Here is a 10,101-nt window from a genome sequence, read left to right on the forward strand (position 1 = left end):
ATGAGGAAGATAGGAGAGGTACGTGTCTAAGGCACTAAGAACCTCTGAGTTTGCGAGCCTGCCACTCTGGGTTTTTTTTTTTGTTTTTTATTTATTTATTTATTTTTTTTAGATGTCAAATGCCATTTATTTCCTCTATCCATGTTAGAATGACTTTATTAATGTTACTACATACAGCTTCTTTTTGTATTGAAATACACTATACAAAATGAAATATGGCCACAAATACCTTAGCAAATGAAATACTTTTTTTTTTAAATTACATTGAAATGATATTAAAGAACTCAAAATCAGGTTATCAGACCTTCATGATTAATTCTGTTACATCATCCAAAACTGACCAAGTTTATACAGCTATGCGACATAAATTACACTTTAAATACACTCTGTTCACATATGGGTCCCACATACACAGTCACACTCGTTTCACTCCTCTTTGATAAGTAAGCAGACCTGAACCACATTAATATGCAAAGTCTGCAAATGTTTTTAAATTGCAGAGTTTTTAATTTTTGTAAAACATTCCAGAAATAGGTCTTCCAAAAAAAAACAAACAAACAAAAAAAAACATGAAAGGACTATTTTTCTGCTGTGGTTTGAATAATCGGCTTTATTTTTTTCCACCCACCTCGTATTTAACTGATTCACTTTGCCTTCCATTATCTGTAGCTGGTTATTATATGTAAACAAGGAAAGCTTTCCCCTTATGAAGAGGCAGGTTATTAATGGATTACATTGAGAGGACAGGCTGTAGGCACTGATGCTTTCACTGGTTCATTGTCCCATTAGAAGTACTCAATACTGTCATTCTGAGTCTTGGGGTGCTGCAGATCAGTCAGCTCAAGCGTTCCTCCATAAGCCGGGAGTTTCTCATAAACACTGAGGTGAACATATTCGTTTCCTCCCACATAGACCTGCAAGGAAAGTTAAAGGAGATGCTTGATGTGCACATAGAAGTAATCCTGATCATTTTATTTTATCAATGTAAGCCACAGCTGTGGGCCAAACAACATGCTAACATGTGGAAAAGGAGAATCCACATCTTCATATATAGAGTGGCTGATTGTTGTAGTGTACACAAACAGAACATTTGTTGAGCTCTGTTCATGGCTGACAGAGTTTATGAAGTAAATATGTGCTTATGCTTCTTTATTTAAGCCCTAGTGCACAGGTGTTGAACTCCAGGCCTCGAGGGCCGGTGTCTTGCAGGTTTTAAGTGTGTCCTTGATCCATCACAGCTGACTTAAAGGGCTAAATTACCTCCTCAACATGTCTTGAAGTTCTCCAGAAGCCTGGTAATGAACTAATCATTTGATTCAGGTGTGTTGAAACAGGGTGATATCTAAAACCTGCAGGACACCAGCCCTTGAGGCCTGGAGTTTGACACCCCTGCCCCTAGTGCACGTTGTGTGTGACAAGCGATCATTCACAAAAACTGGAAAAACTGGAACTGCTCGTCCTGTGCCACACCAGGAGTGTGAGGTGCACTTTGTATGGAATTTGTGAAATTTGTGTGGAAACAATGATTGAAAGCCTCAGCTATGATGCTAGAAAATCAATAACAGTTAAAGGTTTGCACACGCCTTCTTTTAAAATCACTACATATGTGAAGAGATAGTAACTGAAAACCCCCCACTGATCATTGCTTTAGTTTTCACCTGACAGATCACATTATCAATCAGTGCTCTTTTTAATTATATTTTATTGCATGCAAGACCTCGGAGCTTTGTAGTGTTGCCACTGCTCACTGCTTGCATTACAAACATTACCTTAATGAAGTAGTTGGTCCCAGCTACAAGCTGTGTTTTGTAATTCTTTGCAGTGAAAACCTCGAAGTTTCTCCCGGTTTTCTGCTCTGCGAGAGGCTTCATCTGAATAACAATGACAGCAACATCAATATGAAGCACAGGCCCTGAATAGGTGATAAAGCGATAGATCTTTCAGCCCTATTTTACTTTTTCTGCATAGTCCATCATAGAAAATGTAATCAAATGGAAAAGCCTCTTTTTAAAACTAGTTTTATTAGTTTTGATCTTTTAACTTTATGCATCAAGCAAAAATTAAATCATATGCAACTTTGAAATGTTAAAATTTGTTTAACATTTAAACCTGTTTTCTGCGCATTCCAGCACATAAAATAAAATAGTTTTTTGTGTTTACATTCACTCTTTCAAAGATGCAAGTAAAACACAGCATAAAATAAATCAAATCAAAGACTCAGCGGTCCTGTTGCTCTATTTTCCCCTGCTTAGCAGGAGTGGGGCAGGCGGAGGTTTGCCCTGGTGCAGGTGTGCCGCATGTCAGTGGAAGAATCTTGGAGTTTCTCTGTGAATTTCGCATTCCCGTGGCAGCGTACTCGGTTCTTGCTCGGAAGTTTAGGGGGGTTTTCGCTGTAAAAAGAAGTTTTCTTCCACGCAGTGAATAGCGAACACTAATGTTTTTGTCACTTTTTAAGGAATCAAACTCAAAGTATGATCAGTATTTCCACGCTTTAAACGCTGCATGGTCGTTCTCTCTCCTGCACTGTCATGGTCCCCGTCAGTCAGTCAATCGGATTATGCGTTATTGCCCATCTCTGGTCCACATACAGAAAGTGTCATAGAAAGATTAAGGTATCATGCCACATTTGACCTCCGACCTCTTGTTCATGGTTACTAAATAGGGGTGGGTTTTTTTAATCGATTTATCGATTAAAATCGATTCTGGCTTGGATAACGTGAAATCGATTCATTAAAATCCTGAATCGATTTTTTTAATATAAATTTATTTTGCCCGAAATGCCAGAATCTCAGGTGAAAGATCACAAAATTTCAATAACCACCAAACAGCTAAGACAGTAAATGAGAGCAGGTACACGGATTCTGCACAAAGACGTAAACACACAGCGCAACCCGCGGATCAGAATCAGTGAGATGTCGCCTTTCTCAGCTGACGGCACGGACACGGTCGGGGCCGAAAGCCGACAGCTCGCTGATTCTGATGTTTCGGCGGGTCTGCGCTTTGTGTTCACGCCCTTTTTGCGCTGATTCTAAAGCTGTTAGTTTTATCTCTCTCCAAACAATATTGACTGAACCAACAGCAAAAGAAGATCCAAACTACGCTTCACATGAACATCGTCATGAATTCACTCTGACTTTTGCTGTTTTGCTTCCACCACGATAAAATCACACTTCATGCACAGCTCTCTCTCTCTCTCTCTCTCTTTGTACTTCAAGAACAGTTTCCCTAAAAATCTGTTTTCTGCATTATTCGCTTGCTTGTTACGCACAAGTCTACCCCTGTTTACAGCACTGTCGGCCGCTGTTCCGAAAAGAAAACCTAATTTCTGCCGTTTCTGCCAATACTGAACAAATGTAAACTTTTTAAAATTATGCAAAATGCAAAACGCTGTGTCTGTAATAAAACCGCTGTAACGTCAGGGGTAACGTTCATATGTTGATTAATGGTTTTCTTTCATTTTTGATGTACTGCAGAATATTTTTATAAAATCCCAGGCCAGGAAAATCACCTTCATGTTTTTCTGTGTTTAATCTTCAGCTACTTTGACACAAAGGCATCTGCTGTGATGCTCACACCTTTGATAAAGTCTTGCGTGTGTCAGCTTCCTTTTTATAGATACAAAAATATGTAAATGTACTGATCTGAATTATAATATTTCTGACTGTCAAAATTTCCCAGATTCAAATCGAATTGAATTGAATCGAATCGAATCTAATCGAATCTAATCGAATTGAATCGAATCGAATCGAATCGAATCGAATCGAATCGTGGATCAAATCGATTCTGGACCCTGTGAATCGGAAACAAATCGATTCTAGAAATCAGTGACGATACCCAGCCCTATTACTAAATTAAGAGTCAAAGTGAAAGACAAATTTGAAACTTTGATACTTACTACCGTTGTTTGGAATAGATGGGAATATAGGGAATTATTTTTATTTGAAGACAGCGTTGTCAAGAGAGACAATGACCTGCCTAGTTAATAGGAAATATACTTTACTATGATATATAATAAGCTCATGTTATTCATGTACTTTATTATTAAACATTTAAACAATGCAATGAATGTTACACATGTAGTATATCTGTATAAATAAAAAAGAATTATGTCAAGTATAGTAAAGTGAGTTTCATCAGGACAAAATAAAGTGTTAAAGTGAATTTAAGTTAAAGCCTTTCAACTGGTGCGCTTGATGGTGTGGCTGTGTTGTACCTCAGTGAAATGGCCTTAATCCTGGGAAACTGCCTAAGAACACCCAGCTCAGACCCAGCAGATTTCAAATATTCCATCACCTCTGTTTCAGCAGAGTAGGTACAGTCGTCCTCCTCAAATGAAAAAAAGTCATCAGTGGAGTTAGCAGGGTTCTTGTGATCTTGAGCAGGTTATTAGTCTTCAAGAGACAACCCACGGCAATCTGTAGTAAGCATTGCCCTAACCATGTCTTTTTTCTCTTCTTCTCTGATCCAGCGTAACTTAAATTTAGGCAAAGTGACTGCAGCCAGGAGAGCTTCTTTATTGTCCATCATTGAGGAAAAGCACACCTTGATGGCCTATGAGAAAAAAACTACATCAGACACTTCACATAAGAGCATGATAAATAAAACAAAAATTTATTTTAGGGTAAGGCTATATATAGATTACCTTAACAATGATATCAGGGAGGGATGCTGTCAGCTTAAGCTCGTCCTGCAGTGCCAGCGTCCTGGACATTAGAATCTCCAGAGTTGGAAGAAGGATTCCAAAATAGCAGTTCTCTTCTCCTTGCAATATGTCTAGTGCAACAGTGAGTGGCTTCAACACGATACAATACTCCTTTAGGAACAGATACTCCCGATCAGTGAAGCATTTGATTCCAAACTGAGTGCAGACAGTATTTAATTCAGCAAGGGGAATGTCAGTGATCCTGGACAGAGCGTCGTGAAATGAATTCCATCGTGTTGAAACAGGTACTATGAGTTTTTTCTTGAAAAAATTATCTACCAACTCTGAAGCAACAGAAGAACGGTTTGCTTTTGTCCACATTGCAGAACACTTTGAAGTTGCACTTCTGTAGATGAATTTTGCCTCATTTGCTTGAAGCCATTTCTCAACATCATGAAAAATTAAGTTCAGTGTGTGTGATGCACACCTTAAGTGTGGAGGGAGAGAAAACTGTCCTTCAGATTCTGTGGAGAGGGTCTGCTCAACATCAGTAAATGTCACCTCTTCATCTTCTTCCGATTCCTCATCAGAGTCTGATTTTTGGAACATTCTAAAAGCTTTGATAAAATTGGACCCGTTGTCTGTCACGGTGGCTGTCACTTTAGAGTTCAGTCCATAAGCCGAATGTACTTGCTCGATTTCATTGCCGATGACATCATATGTGTGTCTCCCTCGAACTCTTTTACATGCTAGCGCTGCATCTACAAAAGTAGAAGGATCAATCCAGTGTGCCGTCATTCCGAGAAAACTTTTGTTATGGCTGGTCCAAATGTCAGCAGTCGTGGAAATATATTCCAAACTCTCGAATGTCTCTTTAAGCTCCATTTCCATGTCAGCATAACACTTATCTAAGTAAGTAGAAAACGTTTTTCGATCATGCAGTGCTGCTTTTTTGCCACACACAGGTATTTTGTTTAATATGCACCTAAAAGACGGAGACTCTACAGTACGCAGCGGTAGCATCTCTTTCACAACGTAGCCTGCAATCATTTTCTTAAGCTCACCTTCAGACACTTTCTGTGTTGCTGAAGTGAAATCAAGTTTCGTCTGCTTAGCAGGAGTTGCCGCGGTGTTATCCATGGATGATGAAGATGGCTCACTCAGAAGGCTTTGTCTGTGCTGCCGTGTCAGGTGCTTCAGCAGATTACTCGTGCTATTGACAGCGGCCGATAATTTTTTCTCCCCAGGACATAGCTTACATATTACCGTAATGTTCTTGTCTGCTTGTTTTAGAAAAGTGAAGTGACGGGAATATTTCCATTTCATAAAACAGGCCCTCGCTTCAGCCAAGTCCGACATCTTCCGCTGCACTACAGCGATGTTAAAGCGGCAGAGTTTATTTTTACCTTTAGAAGATAAATTATTGAAATTAAATAATGATTTTCAGCGAGTTTAGTTATTTTACAATGTAACGCAAGTACATTGTAAGTAACTGTATTTAAAATACCTAAAAATGAACAGCAATTAGTTACTCTACTTTTTCAGTGGAAAAGTAATTTAAATACAGTAACGCGTTACTTAGTAACTTAGTAACTTAGTTACTTGGTAACGCGTTAGACCCAACACTGGTCCACATGAACAGATTCAACTTTTGGAGACTCTTCCTGCATGGGTTGATTACCAAATAATTTTATGTGAAGGTTGTTCATACCATCTAGATATTGTAATAATCAAAGTTGTGATATGTCAGAGAACTGAAAAGAAGACACATTCACAAAAGGTAAAATCAGAAACTTTATTTCACGACCAAGATGGAAACGTCAAACAAAAATTAAGAGGGGAAGATTTATAATTCCTGGAAGACAACAAACACCATACCGGTTATATAATGTAAAATACACATGACACCTTCCATTTGCAGTGCATAGAGCAAAGAGATCCATCCACTGCAGATCAAACACATTCAAACTAATGACACTGCACACAATGGAAACCCATCGATCGAATTGCCGTTTAATGCTGTTTGTCACCTTCATGCTAAATTTCTGATTGCGAGAGACTGAATAATAGCAGTGACACAAGTCAGCACCGCCCTCCATCCTTTTTTCTCAGCCTGCAGAAGTGCCTTCTGTTGTTTGTCATTTGTTTCACCTTTTTTAATCCTCACTACCAGTTCTTTCCATGCTTTCATGGAGTTATGGTGTTCAGGACTATTGTCATGTGAGGTGAGAAGAGAACTGGCATGCTTCCAGTCTGTCAGTCTGTTAAATTAATGTTAACTTAAAATATTTCTTAAAATACTGGTGGCTGCAACTTCTTTGACATTTCTATGAGCATACATTTGCATTAGTGTACACAAGTTATTTGGAATACACAGGATTCATAGTGGCAGCAAAGCATTTGCAAAATAATATGCAACACACACTGAAATGGCCGCTATTGGATCTTCATCCTCGGGATCAGACATTTGTAGAAACACATATGTGGCTGAGGAGGTGGACGGCTCCTTATCTTGGGCAGTGCCAGTGGTAGAGGCTGCTCCAAAATATTTTGTGCCCCTGAATAGAAACCCAATATAAAACTCAGAAACATGCATGCATCATTTTCATAATTAAAACAAATATATAATTTTGCCCAATTTATCAAAAATTCAGAATTATATGTATAACAAGCATTTTATTGACTATGCTATCACAGCATCAGTGTTTGGACGTAATGCATTACTCTGTAATTACAGTAAGATAACTTTCCTAAATAATGTAGCCTAATAGTCTAAGGGATTTTATTTTTTGCTCAGTCAGCTAGATTTGTCATACATTGAGAATGGGAGTCAAATCAACAATACACTTTTTACAATGACCAATTAATATTAGAATAGAATAGAATAGAATAGAATAGAATAGAATAGAATAATCCTTTAATTGTCCCACAAGGGGAAATTTGGTTTATTATATTGTGCTGAAGATTAAAAATATCAGTGACTACTGTTTTCCCTATCACAACTAATGAATGTTATCTTGTTTGAGGATACATGTCATGCACAATACCTGCCATTATTCAATGACACATCTGCTTACCTTTATCTTTTGCTCATTTCTCCCCCTATTCTTTTCTCTTTTTTCTAAATTGAGCACCTGATGACTTTGATCTTTTCTTGTCCATTTTCCATCTGTGTTAATTTTACACTCCAGTATCAACACCCAGTAAAATTAAAAAATACAGAGCAAACCTGCTGTAACTGACTGAACCTGCAGGGCTAAATGCATCAAGTAACCACTAACGAAATGTAATCACTCTTTTTATTCTTTTTTTAAAAATTGGACAAACAGATCCTGTTAAGAAGGGAAAGCCTTTAAATATGTGACAGAACTGAGTCTGCTGTCTTATTAGAGCAAAAATAATAATAAAAGTACTTTTTTTCTGTCCCCAGTTAAAGTTGATGCAGTCAGAGCTGAACGTTGAAGAAGTTGTAAATGACAGAAGTCTGAAGCTACAGTTTGCTCGCTGTTCTCATCACTGACTCGTCCTACAGTCACACATAAATGAGCCGTCGTTATCGTGTGTTACTTACTGACTTTTACTTGGTTCAGGTTTTCAACGAAAGGTGCAGAATCCACTACACGCCTCCGAAGGTGAAATGAAGTCCTGCTTCATGAAAGGAGCTCTTTCACTCGAGGTTTAAATCCAGGCTGGAGCTGAAACTGTGAACTGCTGCTGAGTCCTCGCTGCAGGCTGTTCACCACCCAGACATCTCTGACCTCTTCCCCGACACACAAATATATTCCAGTGTCATTACTGTATTAATTTACCGTCATTGTAAAACAGTCGCCCGTGTGCTTCTTCCAAGACAAAATTATTGTACAAAAAGAGTTTTTTAAAAATGGAGTCAAATGGTTGTCTGAGTTTGATATCATTTGTTGACCTTAGACGTCCTTTTTACATGTATTGAATTCAAATGTTTACTATGCACTGTCTTCATCAGGAATTGGTTCAACAACTGCTGGGTTGATGGATTATTGTGACATTTTGGACGAGTCTTCATCAGTCCATCCCTCAGGATGAGATCTACAAGCTTTGATCATTCCTTAACTTTTCATACAGTGTCAAAAATCTGTCTGTCCAAAAATTTGATTTGGAACCAAGCACCAGCAAAAAGAACGACACTTCCATCAGCCTCAAGTGTACCTTATTAGAAATCGCCAATCCTCCAAACTAAGTCGTCTTTGTTAAACATGATCTGTTGTACTTGCTTAACAACAGGAGCTGTATTCATTACGTACGTTGGTATTTTACTTTTTAGTGCTTCTGCCTTGATCTGATCATTTTCTCTGATTATCAGAGATGTAAAGATCTCTCAACAAGGAAAGGACTAAAACTTCTATTTCACGGAGGACGTGTGACTGGTCCTGGTGTCATGGCTGACACGTTCTATCACTGTTTCCCAACTGAATAAACAGAAGCACTGCAGCGGTCTGTCTCAGCCTGCTGTCAGCAGAGTGATCACACAAGCTCCAGCAGTCCAGTACTTGCAGTTTGTTTCATTTCCACTGGAGGGCCCCACCTGATCACAAACAGGTATTAATGGTATTAATTATTGTTGGTTTAATAAAAGCTGAGTCTTCCTCCTCCTAAAACACTTGAGTAGATTTTTTTTCTAAAATTTCCACCATCAGAAATAAAGCAAGCAAATATATTTACTCTTGTGAGCTGTGTTTTCAAACATTTTTAGGCTGATGCAGATATTTCTTGAAAGCCTTCTTACTTTTATGAACATAAATTCTCAAATTTTCTTTGACCAAACCACACAGATGATGAACACAGCCAGTTAAAAATAAAAACATTGTGCTGTATGTTAAAAGACTTGCAGAGAAGTCATAAATATTTACTGAAGGTACTGGGATTGTCATTCCATGAACAAGAATATAATCAATCAAAATCAACCTTGCAGTAAATTATTGTTACCCTCCTTTACATGCTCTCACACTCTGTCTCGCAGATGTATTCAAGTCCTGTAACTGCAGAACAACTAAAGTCATTTATGGGGAATTTCCATGTGTAAGGAAGTTGTGGAAGAGCAGTACTTTCACACTTCCAAAGAACAACAGAGTGTGATGAAACTTTCCAGTGAAACTTTGGAAACAACGTCCTTATCATTTGTTCTCTCAGATAAAACAGTGCATGGAAAACTCTGCAAACAGCAATGCTTCCATGTATTTTATATCACGTGTGTAAGCAGGTGGAAATTGTTTACGAGTGTATAAAGAAACTGAATCAATAAATGCATCCAGGACAATTTGATAACTAGAGCAGAATATGTGCAGAACAGTACAGATGACAGCAGACTTCAGGAGGAGCCCATCTCCATTATCCCTGCTCACCTTACTCAGCAGCGTCCAATCATCCAATATAGACACTAACATCAAAGCAGTCCAACAGAGCGCTACAGGGCACTGTAATCC

General features: G+C 38.4%; 2 protein-coding genes across 2 annotated transcripts; both read right to left on the reverse strand.

Annotated features, from left to right (window-relative positions):
• Window positions 1-243: 243 nt before the first annotated feature.
• On the reverse strand, window positions 244-2,446 carry LOC146380031 (cystatin-B-like). Its single transcript, XM_084938979.1, has 2 exons — window positions 1,770-2,446; window positions 244-914 (listed from the first exon to the last, which is right to left on the reverse strand). Exons 1-2 carry the CDS (start codon window positions 1,869-1,871, stop codon window positions 786-788), a joined length of 231 nt encoding a protein of 76 aa, XP_084795105.1. The 5' UTR covers window positions 1,872-2,446; the 3' UTR covers window positions 244-785.
• Window positions 2,447-4,190: 1,744 nt separating this feature from the next.
• Window positions 4,191-6,068, reverse strand: LOC146380032 (uncharacterized). The gene is made up of 2 exons (XM_084940358.1): window positions 4,643-6,068; window positions 4,191-4,551 (listed from the first exon to the last, which is right to left on the reverse strand). The coding sequence occupies exons 1-2, from the start codon at window positions 5,999-6,001 to the stop codon at window positions 4,387-4,389; spliced, it is 1,524 nt and encodes a 507-aa protein (XP_084796484.1). The 5' UTR covers window positions 6,002-6,068; the 3' UTR covers window positions 4,191-4,386.
• Between the last annotated feature and the right edge of the window lie 4,033 nt (window positions 6,069-10,101).

This window comes from Perissodus microlepis, chromosome 9 (genome assembly GCF_051167445.1).
Source record: "Perissodus microlepis isolate ML-2025 ecotype Zambia chromosome 9, ASM5116744v1, whole genome shotgun sequence".
In the NCBI taxonomy this organism is placed as follows: Eukaryota; Metazoa; Chordata; class Actinopteri; order Cichliformes; family Cichlidae; genus Perissodus; species Perissodus microlepis.

Bases quoted from the DNA above. Each gene is read 5' to 3' on its own strand.
- LOC146380031 (XM_084938979.1), bottom strand. From the start codon at position 1,871: ATGAAGCCTCTCGCAGAGCAGAAAACCGGGAGAAACTTCGAGGTTTTC. The intron at 915-1,769 runs GTAATGTTTGTA...CTTTCCTTGCAG, and splicing joins GGACCAACTACTTCATTAAG to GTCTATGTGGGAGGAAACGA.
- LOC146380032 (XM_084940358.1), bottom strand. From the start codon at position 6,001: ATGTCGGACTTGGCTGAAGCGAGGGCCTGTTTTATGAAATGGAAATAT. The intron at 4,552-4,642 runs GTAATCTATATA...TTTTTCTCATAG, and splicing joins TCCCTGATATCATTGTTAAG to GCCATCAAGGTGTGCTTTTC.